Source organism: Glossina fuscipes, unplaced genomic scaffold, assembly GCF_014805625.2.
Source record: "Glossina fuscipes isolate IAEA_lab_2018 unplaced genomic scaffold, Yale_Gfus_2 2, whole genome shotgun sequence".
Classification (NCBI taxonomy): domain Eukaryota; kingdom Metazoa; phylum Arthropoda; class Insecta; order Diptera; family Glossinidae; genus Glossina; species Glossina fuscipes.
The window spans coordinates 17,623,332-17,637,565 of NW_023998416.1; the positions used below are offsets into that span (position 1 = coordinate 17,623,332).

General features: G+C 33.4%; 1 protein-coding gene across 17 annotated transcripts in view; it reads right to left on the bottom strand.

Annotated features, from left to right (window-relative positions):
* LOC119634239 (multidrug resistance-associated protein 1) overlaps window positions 1–14,173 on the bottom strand; it is a 33,431-nt gene extending 19,258 nt beyond the window's left edge. For 6 of the 17 annotated variants that reach the window (XM_038028284.1, XM_038028285.1, XM_038028289.1 and 3 more), the window contains exons 1-9: window positions 14,007–14,036; window positions 13,632–13,943; window positions 12,357–13,568; window positions 12,165–12,302; window positions 10,962–11,108; window positions 9,533–9,617; window positions 8,641–9,463; window positions 8,420–8,576; window positions 6,881–7,088 (exon numbers count right to left, since the gene is read on the bottom strand). In XM_038028284.1, coding sequence (XP_037884212.1) covers window positions 6,881–7,088; window positions 8,420–8,576; window positions 8,641–9,463; window positions 9,533–9,617; window positions 10,962–11,108; window positions 12,165–12,302; window positions 12,357–13,568; window positions 13,632–13,943; window positions 14,007–14,036 — 3,112 coding nt within the window. Of the gene's footprint in view, window positions 1–6,125; window positions 6,347–6,880; window positions 7,089–8,419; window positions 8,577–8,640; window positions 9,464–9,532; window positions 9,618–10,961; window positions 11,109–11,301; window positions 11,449–12,164; window positions 12,303–12,356; window positions 13,569–13,631; window positions 13,944–14,006 lie in introns of all 17 variants that reach the window. The other 11 variants (XM_038028292.1, XM_038028293.1, XM_038028295.1 and 8 more) reach the window with 8 other exon arrangements.
* Window positions 14,174–14,234: the final 61 nt, after the last annotated feature.

Here is a 14,234-nt window from a genome sequence, read left to right on the forward strand (position 1 = left end):
GACACCTCTTTGCAAATGAAGTCTCGCATTCCGTTAGAACGATTGTGCCCAAGAGGTTCAAAAATTGAGGTTCTTTTTATATAATTATTTATATCAAATTACTATTATGGGTTAATTTTCATTTCATTATGGGTTAATTAAAATGCAGACTTTTTGGCGCTATAAAGGATCAATCCAAGAAGAAATCCCTTCCATAGTGTAGGATGCAAAAAATAGGCCGAGATGGTCCAGATTTGATACAGTTAATTTTTTTATGCTAAACTACTATTATGATATAATTTCTTTGAAAATAGTACTCTTTTGTGGTATAAACTTCAGTTTTCGTTATAGGAGAGGGGGTACAAAACGACTTCTCGAAATAGTGCGTTATATGGCGATTGCTCGCAAAAGTGGACCGATTCGAACCATTTTCAGTAGCGTTCGTTCTTGGGTCAAAACGTGTCACTGTGCCAAATCTCATCAGAATATGTCAAAAATTGCGACCTGTAGCTTGAACAAATAAGCAGATGGACTCGGATCAATTCAGATTATGATTCTGTATCGATCGGTATAGTAAAAGGAGACGCTGTCTTAAGCCCTTCTGCGTATAGGTTAATAAAGTGGTTAAACTTTGGAAGCATTTGTTTGTAAATTTCTGTCAGAAATAGACCAAACGATTCAGCTTATCTTTTTAGGATCTTATCTTAGATATTATTATAGATCTCCCCCAGCAACAATTCTTCTTCGTGCCTGTGCGTATAAGGGACATTCCCGGAATAGACGATGATAAATAAAAAAAAAACAAGGTGAAGTTTGAATAACAGAATAGATGTCAGATCTTGATTATCTGCCACAGTTCATAACACTTTTGTCGCACCGGCTAGGAAAAGATAAAGAAAATCGTCCTAGAACCCCATGAACTTTATGAATTTTATAAGATGTCTGATAAGTATTTTCAGCGGTTACAAGCAGAATGATACTGATGGTGGATAGAAAAGATTTTGACTACAGTTACAGTCTAAGCATGCAACAAACACAAAACACTAAGTTAATTATTACGTTCCTAAGAAATTTAGAATATCAAAAGTACGTTAAATAATAATTAAACTTAAATCTATCTATGAAAAGAATACACCACTTAAATGCAAAAAAATATAGATAAATTATAATCTATTTTCTAATTTGCATTTAATTTTTTTTCATAAATGAATAATTCTACTTTAAGACTGCTTAATAAGAATCCAATTTGCACCCTACACCCATTCCGATAAGGGGTATATTAAGTTTATAGGGATATATACAACATTCACAAAGACAAAGGCAAAGACTACTTTTTATAATGCTGACCGATACAGAATCAATTTCTCAATTGATCTAAGTTCGTCTGCCAGTTTGTCAGTCTTCTTGTGATCAACCTGCAGGCCGCAATTTTTGAGGTATTTTAATAACACTTGATACACCGGCACGTTTCGGCCCAAGAAATAGTTCCGATCGGACCACGTTTTCGAACTTTCCCGCTATAACGTCTTACTTTAAAAAGCCATTTAGTAAATAGCTGTATTAAGCGAAGTGGTGTAGGGTGTGTAGGACTGCCCAACAAAAGAATTTATGATGATAATGAAATAAAAAACCGAAAATAAAAACCCATTTTAGTATATTACTTCGTTCGGATAAGCGTATTTGCGCATTTTGCTAATCGACAAAGCTTATCAAACAATACTACTTATTGTCTACAGCTCTATATATATGTATACAATAAGCTCCAAGCGAAACTCGCAAATATTTGTTTCATGTAACATATTTCAAACTAAACGTTCAGGTCCACTTAATTTTTGTACAATATTAGAAACGATATTAAAAAACATAAACAAATTTCAAAAGACCAAAAAGTTGATGATGATGATCTCAGGGCAAAAGCCAAACTCGTACAATTTTGTTTCATCAGTCAATACTGTTTTTGATTCAACTTTTCTCACGAAAGGTGTTTTGAGAAGTCGCTAAAATTAAATTTCTCTGTCCAATTTGTAAATGGCATTTGTTTGTTTGTTAAAAAAGGATAACAAAAAACAAAATGCGAGTAAACAGTGTTGAAGTAAGAAGATTAATAATTCAATATGACAAAAATGGGAAATCGCTATATCCAAGATATCCAAGTTACGTCAATCGAAGCCGCTCAGCCATGCAGTGTATAATAAAGCGAACTAAAGCTGGAAAGGGGCCAGCAATAAAATTTTCTCCGTAGGTGTTGAACAATATATTCTACGGCGAGCCAAAAAGGATCCACTCTTAAGTGCGCTGAAACTCGCAAAGAGATTTGGAAAGAAAAAAATAAGAAATATATTCAATGGCAGGGAGTAAGGCATAAGCCACTCAACCAACAAGAAGAGGATTCAACCAATCAAAGAATTTGTGCTATTCACTAGCCGAAACAAGTTCAAACTGTTTGGGCCAGACGGCAGACTCTATACATGGAGAATGTCGAAAGAAGCGCTTTTTACCAAAAATATGAAGCTAACAATAGAGCACGGCGGTGAGTCGGAATGGTGTAGGATTCATTTTTTTCACTTTGTCAAGGGCATTGCAGATCAGAATGGGCACTTTAATACGTTGAAAGAAAGTTTGCCCCTTTGCAACGAAAAACTTGACCTTGGTGAAAATTTTTAATTTTATCAAGACAATGACCGTAAGCATAAGTCCTACAATATGCGACATGACCCTGGTTGCTATATAATTGCACGCACGTCATGGATACACCAGCCCAGAGTCCAGAGATAAACATTAATGGGAATTTATGGGCATATCGCGATAGTAAAATTCATCAGCACTCTATACGTCCCAAGCACGATTAGAGGAAAGCTCGTCAGAACGAAGGGCAAAATTCGAACCAGGTTTTTTCAAAAAACTTGTTCAAAGGCATGCATACCAAATATTATTACTTAAGAAGAAAGTTACATTTGGACATGGAGTTTGGCTTTGGCATTGAAATGAGTTGGATTTTAATGTATATTTTCGTTTTATAAAAACATTAACGGAATTTAAAATTTAAGTTTGTAAATTTTTTTTAATTATTTATTTATTTATGATAACACTTTTTTAAAATGTTCCTGTTTTTGACGTAACAAGAAAGATCAATAAGTTACCTTACATGTAGGAGTTTCGCTTGAAGCTACACGCATTTGTAACAAAGCAAAATAATAAACATTCTATACTACAATAAAATGATAATGAATAATCGTATTTACCAAAAAGCTATGATTTATGCAAATTCGCCAATCAAATGGTAAAACTAAGTCAACTGTATTAATATCTTTCGTTAAACGAGTTATAATTCTACCCTTCGGTGTTATGTCATATGTTTCCATAGGCCAACGAAGCACGTAATACAACAGATTACGATGCAAGGTGCGAGAGCAACGTAAACAACCGACAGTTAGTGTCAACATGTAAAAATATTGCGATATAACTGAAAGAAATTTAAGCCAAATTAAGAGATTTTTTATTTAAGCGAAAGCATATTCCCTTTGCGGTTACATTTTCAATACAAAAACTATCAGCCAACTGTAACACTAAATTTATGGCGTCCGTCAATTTCACGGATTATTAGTTTTAAAAACTTCGTATAACGAAATCCACATTTTTTCTGCGACACGCCCACTTTGCTCATTGTAATCCAAATGTGACGATGTATACCTATTCTTAAGATTTGGCACTAGCTCTCCTTGCTTGCTTTCGATGCCGTGAATATATTTCTGCCCGCATGTTCGATGTAAAAATTGTCCCAATCGGTCTACTGATACTACCACAATTAACGCTAACATTTAATTCCAAGTCATTTCCAGTTTGTTTCTCCTTGCATACCGGGTAAGATTTTATTCTTAATCGGTGTTAGTACACCGATCGGAGCCGGTTATGGACTAAACATTAAAGTGACCCTAACGAACATATAGTTCATCGGATTTTGAAAATATCTTCATATGTTCGAAGGTTGTAAAAATACGAAAATACGAAAAAAATCGACGCTATTTTAGTTCCTTTTGAATTTATTAACCTCGTATTCTCAATCAAGCAAGGAAAGTTTGCGCCAAAATTCAGCTCCCTTTCTTCCTTTTTGCGACTATAATCGACTACACAATTTACCCGTTAAATTGACGGGTTTCCGCAAATCTAGTAATGAACATAGAAATTAATCAATAAAACATCATTATTACTCTTGATTACTATTTGACGTCCAGACCAGTACATGATTCAGCTGATAAGTTTTGAGCTTTAATGTTTGCAAATTTTTTTAATTTAATCCTTTTTAACTATTACGGGCGGATCAACTCGTCCTTAGACTTGGTCTACGGTCACAAATCTGAATTTTTGCGATTCTATCACTTTCAAAGTTCAAATAACAGATGGACTTCTCAGCTTCGATCCTTATTTAATTGAATAGTGTATATACCCTTTACAGGTTATCTAAACGGTTCTTCTAGAAATTAATCTCATCATACAGTAGTGAAGACATTTATTTCAACTACAGCAAACCGTACAGAAGTATGGACGATCGGGTTACCATTTCCTTAAAATTATTTATGATTGAATTTGTAGAGCATATAAAATAATAAAATACATATTTAAAATATGCCAAGGAAAGGAAAACTCTTGCACTGCAATTCCTTTGCATGAAGCTTAGCCGACTAAAACTGAAATCAAAATTATCTTGAATTAGAACGCTTAACTCAGAAGCACTTCATTCATTTACATTTAGTTCATAGGCTCATCTATGCAATTGTATATTAACCCTTACGCAGATTTAAAAAGAGTTTTATCTTAATCCGCTTACGAGATTGTTTTGAGAATTTTAAATGAATTTTGTAACTAAACTAGTTTTTTACCTTAAGTGTAATAAATAATTTTATGGATATTTTTTCAGTACAATACATAACATTAGAAAAGTCTTATGCGATTTTTACAGAGAGCATAGAGAAAAGATTAAAAAATCTTTCTTGAGACCCTTTTTATCCTCGCGGTTTTTGAAAAAAAGTTATGAATAACTCACATTTCATTTTGTCTTAAACTTTCCGAGATCATTTCAAATGCTTTTAGATTTAAGGGTAAAGACGCAAGATTTAAATGAAATGATACAACAACAAAAAATGACGAATAAAAAGCGAAATTGTTACAAGTAATGCCTGGAAATAATTGGTCTTTATTTATGTTATGTTGAGGTTGGGACGAATCTTTAATACCAACTATCTCAAAAGATTATATAAGAACTGTAAAGAAGACAAGTCAGTCAATGGGGACAATTTTCCCACTTATCGACTAGACAGCCTAGAAATATATATACAAAAATGTAAATCAATATCGGATATGTTTATTTTAATTTGCAGTCTTTTCCTTGTTTTGGTTATCGTTATGAGCCAATCAACTCCATTTTTTAATCCAATCTGCCCCCAGTTAAAAATGTACATGCCAAGTTTCATATTTCTTTGTGAAATTTTCAGTCAATCAACAGTTCCAGTTCGTCAAATTAAAAAAGCGATCAACGCTAATATTCATGTTTCATTGATGACTCGGCAAAGGCTATTATTGTGTTTGGAGTAAGTGCGATAGATATTTGGGAGAATTCGTTTTTTTTACCGGACCCTGGACTTTTAGATTGCTGGCAAACAACAAAAAATATAATTTCTTCGTCGTTCTCACATCATCACTCTTACACAGAGAGACACTCATTTTTCATGTGTTGCTTATCTCATACAGATTCCACGTCATTTCTGGCTTTGGAGTAAATTATCAGATACAAAAAAAAGGAAAAGTTTTTTCTACTTTCAGACATCATTTATTTAAATAAAAAAATTATATATATTGTTACGTTTTCGAGGACTTTCAATTGTCTCTCTCTTTAGGCCAAGGCGTGGCTGTTTCGCATGACTCAAGAATATCTCATAGAGTCGTCATTGTGTAAGCTTTCTACCTAACTCTCATTTGAACTCGGAGAAGTATATATGCGACATAACTTGTAATCGCATAAAATTTCCCCAAAAAGTAACAAGTCATTTTTTTTTTTTTTAATTATTTACAAATACTTTCTAAATTCCACTTACTAAAAATACTTATTTTCATAAACGTTAAGAGTACGGTATAGTAAAAAAACAAATTACCATGAGAGCCTGCATAATAACTACTCGCAGATTTAAGGGTAATATCACATCAATTGTATCAATATCTTTGGAGAAACGATTAACTAACCTTCCCAGAGGTGTTACATCGAACAAATCCATAGGCCATCGGAAAATGTGGTGGGAAAGATAGTAATACAATTTTCTGGAAGCGTAGGTGCAACCCAAGGAGATAACAAGGATTGACAGAAAACTAGATACAGCTGCAGTTTAATGAATATGATACGTTAATAAACGTTTGATAAATGAATTATTAATGATTTGGGAAAAAGAAAGTAAAAGCCAATTAGAAATGAAATTAATATTTACATGTTTCGAATTTCAAATTTAATAAATTTACGCAAATTTACATTTTTTACATAATAAAAACAAGATCCATCGTTTAATTATACCAATTAGTATTTTTAGTTTAAGCTTAAATTGCAAAAGTTCACAAAGCGACACGCAAACATTTAAATTTACCATTCTATCAATAAACTATCAATAATTTAAAATACTATTTAAATAAATAAATTAAAACGCTCTCCACAACCATAATGACGTAACTTAAGACTGATTTAATAACAGACCCAAAAATAACCCATCTAATAAACACTGAATAGACACATTACAAAACTTGAGGGAACAAACAAGTACAGAGAACCATACACACATATATATATATGACAAGGTTCACCACATAAAGAGAATGAGGCGACAACGATGCAGCAACAATTTGGTTTAACGTAAGAACTTACCTTGACCGAAACCGAAGGCGCCATACACACCCAGATACATGTCACGTAAACTGGTATCATGTTCGACACGTTTATCGTTTGACCAACGAGTTAACCATAAATTGGAACCGATTTGAAAAGCTTGGAAAATAAAATTCAATAATAACGTAGCCATTGATAGAAATACGCCGACACTTTTAATGTAATGCTTGTAGACGGCAAATTCCACCTAAAAAAAAATGTTAAACAGAATATCTTAGTAAATCAGTTTAAAAATAAAATAAAAATATAAAATAAAATAAAATGCTGTATTTATCTTGAAGGAAATCTTAAGCCTCTATAATTTATGCAGATATGTACGCATCACGATTTTATTCGATTCGAGTGAAAGTTTACAAAATGTATGCATATGTAAACACGAAATTCAATTTCCAATCGGCTATGCAAACGATCGACTCGATCCTCTTGGTATCTTACCTTGAGAAGGGATAAATATAACCAGTCCTATATATATATATATATATATAGCCGATAGTTTATAAGTTACTCACAACATTATTTCAAGAATGTTTTCAATTCTTAGCTATTGCAGGGTTATTCAACTGACGCAACGGACCTGGTCAATTTTCTCGAAATTGCAGGTATAGATAACTTAGATATTGACGTTTGAACTATATAAGTTTCACTTGTTTGCGAGCTGTCGTTCAGTGTATAATAAAGTTTAAAGAGATCGATGTCATTTATGGAACTGCAGTTTCTCTGTTTTTAACTGAGTTTTAATTGAATAAAAGAAATGCACTTCAACCTGCGGAAATGATTAAAGCAGTAAACTACGAAATCGTTAGAAAGTAGTTTGCGAGATTCCGAGTAAAAAATGTTTGTCTGGAAAACGATGAGATTCACTTAACAAAAGCAGCCAAAGAAATAATTTTCAGCTGAGGTTGGGAAGCTTTCGTGCATCCCTCATATTCTCCAAATCTGCCCCCTTCCCATCATCATATATTCAGACCGTTGCAGTCATATTTAGCAGGTGAGCTGGTCACAGAATTTGGCGAAGTGCGTGAACATGGGTCGAAGACCATTTCATCTCTACCGCAAGGGTATCTACAAGCTTCGGGGTAAAGGGTAAAAGACCATATATAATGATGGTGCGTTATCGGCTATTGAGATTTGTGACAACTATATTTTAAATAAAGTTGAACTTTATCCAACTTCGGGACGAAGTTATTTGTACACCTGTTATAATATATATACGAAGTTTGAAATTTTATGTTTCAGTGTTTGCGGACAAATCGTTATGACTATATCGGACTAAAGTCTCGTGTATATATTAGTCTTAGATAGTTTAAAGAGGACTGATCCTCTTTGAATTCAACAGTCATATGCCCATTCAATTGGTTTAATTCACACTTGCCAGTATAACATCATGAATTTACTAAAGTTATCTAATATTATGACATTCAAAATAATGTAAAGCAACTTAATATTTATAAAATGATCTGATGGATATTTGTGAAAGCCTAATGCATTCTTGAAACATTTTAATATCTGTTTACTTACACCACCGGTCTGTGACTTTTCCGTTTCAATTAACTTCCCTTGTTCTTCTATGTTTAGTTTGGTTCTGGAATTTATCGAATTTATGGATATTTCTGAGCTTTCTCTTTCTAACTTACGGCGCCTAACAGTACTGGTGCTCTCTAACGAATGCACAGATCTGAAATTTAATAATGCAATTTATGCGTTTAGTATTTATCTTGTAAAAATTTGATATCACTTACACTGCGTCTGAGAGACTTTCTGTTCTAGCTAATGTGATAGCTTTTTGAAAACGATCCTTTAACTCTTCCGACTGTAGATTACCCTCCAAATGCAGTTTAATTTCATCCAAATTTTCAACTTCCTCATTGCCCTCTTGTATGTGTTGCAGTAAAAAATCGGAAAAATCTCCCCGTTTATTTAATAAATCTTGATAGGTGCCATTTTCACTAATTTCACCCAATTTCATAACATATATATTATCGGTTTGAGGTAAAAAGGTTATGCCATGAGTAACGAGTATACGAGTTTTATTCGCTAATATACCACCGGGTCCTATCACTTCTTCGAATATATGTTTGCCCACATGAGAGTCCACGGCACTTAACGGATCATCCAGGAGGTATATATCAGCATTGTTATAAACAGCTCGGGCCAAAGATATACGTTGTTTTTGACCTCCCGACAAATTGATGCCTTTTTCACCGATTTCTGTTAAATCGCCAGCGGAAAGTATATCTATATCGGGCTTTAGAGCACAGGCATTAATTACCCGGTTATAACGACGGCGATCATAAGGCTTGCCAAATAAAATATTCTCGCGAAAGGTTGCGTTTTGTATCCAGGCTTGTTGCGGAACGTAGGCAATAGAGCCTACGGTATTTACAATGCCCGAAATTTTATCCATTTCGCCTAGGAATGATTGTAAAATAGATGATTTGCCTGAACCCACTGTGCCCACAATAGCGCACAAGGTATTCTTTTTCACTTCAATGTTTATGTTCTTCAGAGTGCTTTCATCGTCTCCCCATGAAAAACTACCGTTTTCAATAATTAAGGGATGAGCTAGAGATTCGAAAAAGCAAATTATTCAAATAATCAAATGCATTTCGAAGATTTTATTGTCCCACTTACGTTTGGTGCTGTCATGTTGTACATTATTTGGATCTAATTCCTCACTATTCATAAATTTGTTAATACGATTCACAGAAACTTGAGTCTGTTGATGATATACATAATTATTTGAAAATATTGAAATAAAACGTAAAGTATTAAAAGAAAAGAATGCGTGCTTTAGCTATTTTAAGTTATTAATATTGCAAAGAAGGCTTCAGTTTAATTAATTTTTGGAAAATTTTAAATCAATAATTAGAGCTTTTTAACAATGTGCACCTGTTCGAGTATTTAAAACAGTCTATTATTTTGTACATTATAAAAATTATAAATTATTTGTAACATTATAAAAAAGAAATACTTTCCAAACCTGAGATTGATTAAAAGTGAATAACAAAAAAATTATGAAACGAAATTCGCTTTAAATCTATTAGGCAAGCGTCGAACAACTTAAACTAGGAAAAAACTTATTTCATATTTTTCCGTATAATTCTTAAAATGAAGAGCATAGATAGACTATGTGCAAGATTCCAACGAATTCATCTATTTGTCTGTCATCCGGCGTCGATGTTCCACCGGGAGCCACCGAAACCGATGAAGCTTTGAAGTTTCAATCAATATTAGTGAAAAGCATGCAAATGTGCTTCTAATTTAAAAGAGATTACAGTATTTTTATCTTTTTGTATCTGAAAATTTCTTTTTATCTTTTTACACCTTACAACCCTTGAATACCTTGAAGTAAAATTGCCAAAGGAAGCAACAATTGTCCCCAAGATATTATATTATATTCACTAAGTTAAATAATTCCACATAAAATAGCAAACACACAAAATGTTGTAAGCAAAGTAAAGTAGTCATCAAGTACGTTAGAGTAAAAATGTTCGCTAAACCAAATGGTAAGTCAGCCACTCTCCACACGCGTGAAGTAGTCTTACGTAGAAGCCAGAAAAAAATTCAATTTAAAACGCGCTTCCTTTCAAGCTACTCTCCACACCCATTCTTCACAATTGCTCCAACACTTAATCTCACAATTCAAAGTCAGTATGTATAACAAAATTATTAAACATAACCCTTACCCTATATTTGCTTTTTGGGTTGTAAAACCTAGACGCCTTGGAAATCCTATTCACGATCAATATAAAATTTTATATTGATTTACCGATGTCTGTCTGTCCAACAAAGTTGCAAGTAACGAAAATTTGAGATAGAAATGTTGAGATCTGGCACATATGTTCTTTGTTGTAACTGATCAAATTCATATTTAAGCATGAGATACCCGCAATAGCTAAAAAACATCGCTTGGAATGGTAGATTTTTAAAATTATTCTCAAAAGCAAATTCATTTTTTTTCTTAATGTTTTTAATAAATTTACTACGCATTAAAAAGAGTAAACGCTTAGCAAACATATAGCTAAGAAAAAGGTGAATCTTCTTTAAAAGAAAAACTTACTTGAACCATATTGGATATTAACATGGGTAACATGGTTAATGGAAAGCGTAATATATTGAATAATGATAATGAGACAAAAGTTTTAGTGGCATCGAGTACGTTATTCTCATCGATTAATACGTAAGTGGCGAATGTAACCAATGAAACCTAGAAATAAAGAATAATTTTGTGTATGAAAAAATTTCGAACATGTATCCAAAAGATTCATGCATGACTAAATGCTACCAAAGAAAACGTAAAGAGATAAAAAATAAATTTAAAAGTGCGTAGCTTGCAATTTTGTAGAACCAGGCCCCTTACATCGAATGATATTATGCTGCAGTATTTTTGAGCTAAATACCTCTACTATGTCCACCATTAACATCGGTATCGCAATCAATGGTAAGTTAATGATATCAAATAAGGAAAGTCCTACAAAAATTTTGGTGGCCGTTAAATGATTCTCATCGCTCACCAATACATAGGTGGTAAATGTGGCCAAGGATACCTTTGATTTTTTAAAAAGGAAAACAGTAAAATGTGATCATTAACAGTAACATTACGCTCCATTCCTTATACAAAAATATTTAATAGTGTATAAGCATTTATGCTGCCAAAAGAAGATATGTTCTTGCTAGCAAGAAGTCCTTCAACGATTAAAATGTCTAGTAGGAAAACGTTCGTTTTCAATAAAAACCCATTTTAATTTTAAATAAAAACTTCCTTCTGCAAATACTTTGAAATAACTGCAATCATTTACAACTCAAATTCATCGCAGATAACGCATGCGGCGTAGAAAAGAATTCAATCAAAAAGAAAAGATTAATAAAGGAAAACAAACAAAAACACTATAGTTGGTCATGGCCCACCGTTAAACACCCTACACCATCCTTTAGGCACTTATATAACGACTTTTCAAAATACCGTTAGTCCTTGGACCCAAATATATCAAAAATTGCGACCTGTAGGTTGAACGGAAACATACATGTACAGAAATTATACGGACAGACAAGCTTAGAATCATTTTCTGAATCAAGCGGCTTAGCAAAGGATGAGTCTAACTTAAGTCCTTCTGGGTTTTATATATGTTCGCACAAAATGAACCTCCTTGTATCACAAGTGGTGTAGGGTATAATTATCCATTACCTAGTATTCAAAAGTAAAGAATATAGTTAAGTTTTTGTAATTGAAAACTTGTATTAAGTTTCAAAACTGTGAGCTTACCAAAAATGGAGCGCACGACCATAAAAAAGATGTACTGGCATTTAAATAGGCTGTAGATTTTAAAGTAGCGATTTCCTTATCACGTATTTCCAACACTTTTTTTTCAAAACTAGGTTCCCAAGCGTATAATTTTAAAACCTTAAATTTAAAAAGATTCAATAAAAATTTTGTTTTATTTAATCACCCAAGTACCTTAATGCCGCTCAAAACTTCGTTCATTAATTTAACACGATCATCTTTATATTTCATTTGGCGAATTTGATAAGTTTTGATACGATTAGCAATAACTCCATTGAGAGGTATTAATATAATCATAACGGCCAAGCCAGCCAATACTGAAGGACCCAGTAGTTCCCAAAGAAAATATAAAGCCAAAGCAATCTGTAACGGAGCTGACCATAGCATATTTAAATAAGTAGTTAAATCCATGAAACGTTGCGCATCAACTGCCATTAAATTAACAATTTCTCCAACAGTAGACTCTTTACGTGCTGTATTTGATATAACCAACGCTTTACGATAAATGGCGTTAATTAAAGCCGTTCGTATTCGTAGGCCCACAATAAACATGCGTTGAAAATATTGTCCCAAAATGAAGGTTTGAGCAGCTGCTACCAAAAAAAGCAGTGCAGAATATAAAATGCCCTTCCACTCAGGCTGACTTTCAGTTTCTCCATTTGCATTATCTTCTACGAAAGCGATAATCAAACGCAAAATTTGTGGTTGTACAAAAGTCAAAATATCGCAAAATAATTTCATCATTGAACCAAATAAAAAGACACCGCCAAACGAACGAATTATGGGCGGCATAATAGAAGCCATGCCCTTTTTATTGCCCATCTTAACGTGAGGATTATCAAAAATTACGGTACCATCTTTGTATTGGGCCTTAGGTTGGACAGCACCTAGCTTATAGTATTTTCGTACATTCTTATTCCAGTAATAGGCAAAAATTGGCATTATTTCCTTGCAGCTGTCTTGAGCACGTAAATCCCAAAGATCCTTTTCTTCGAGAGGTTTACGATAACCCTTTAAAGCCATTCCATCAAACCATTGGTAGGTGACGCGGGACAAGAAACTGGCCGAGTTCTCGGGGATTTCATTTTCAGAGCGATCATATTTTGTATCGCGTGGCATAGCGTCGGCAAAACAATTAAGGAACAACATGGCACAAGAAAAAGCAAAATACACCATAAAGCTTATATATTTGTACTCATCCCAAGAATAATCTGGCTTATCGACTGTAACAGATTGCAATACGTTATCACGGTCTCGTTTAGCTCGCACCTCAGTACGACATCTTGGAATTGAAAAAATGACTAGAAGAAGCCAAAATAAAAATTGGCAACCAGATGTTTGTACACCATATTTGCGGTTCAACGGAATAAATATAAATATCAATAACTGCAATCAATATAGAAAACAATTGTTAAAACTTAAAACTTCGCTTAATTTCAGTACACTCACAAAGGTAGCGAACTTGACAACCGGTGTCCACACGTCAACCGGATAAATTAAATCTGCGGTCTCGTTATTTCCCTCCTTCACCAATGCAGAGAAAAAGTCAACTGCTGTTAGCAGCAAAAGACTCAAGGTCAGCAATAATTTACTGATATTTAATTTATTCCATGGTATATTTTTATCTAAACTGGCCTTCAGATAGTAGAAATCAAATATCGAAAAAAGCCACAGAAATGAACATGGTGCCCACACTAGGACTGTTTGTTCAAAGCAAGGCGTAAAGTCTGGATTATTTGTATACCACGTTTCGTTCGCATCCTAAAAATTTGTTTTTTTATGTATTAGAAGTTGAGTTGTTATAAAACCAAAATCAAAGGTTACCCAAAATGTTGAACCGCAAAATTCATCCATATGAGCTATCTCTTGTATTTGTCCTTCTCTTAACTAATTTTCTCGGTCGGTGTAATTGATCGGATTAATAACAGTTAATAAGTACTGTTATGATAATGTTTGTTTATTTAATACCGATAAGTGCACTTGGTTTTTTTCTTTTTTATAAACAGTAAAAAAAAGATTAGATTAAAGGTAAAAAGAAACAGCTGACGAATA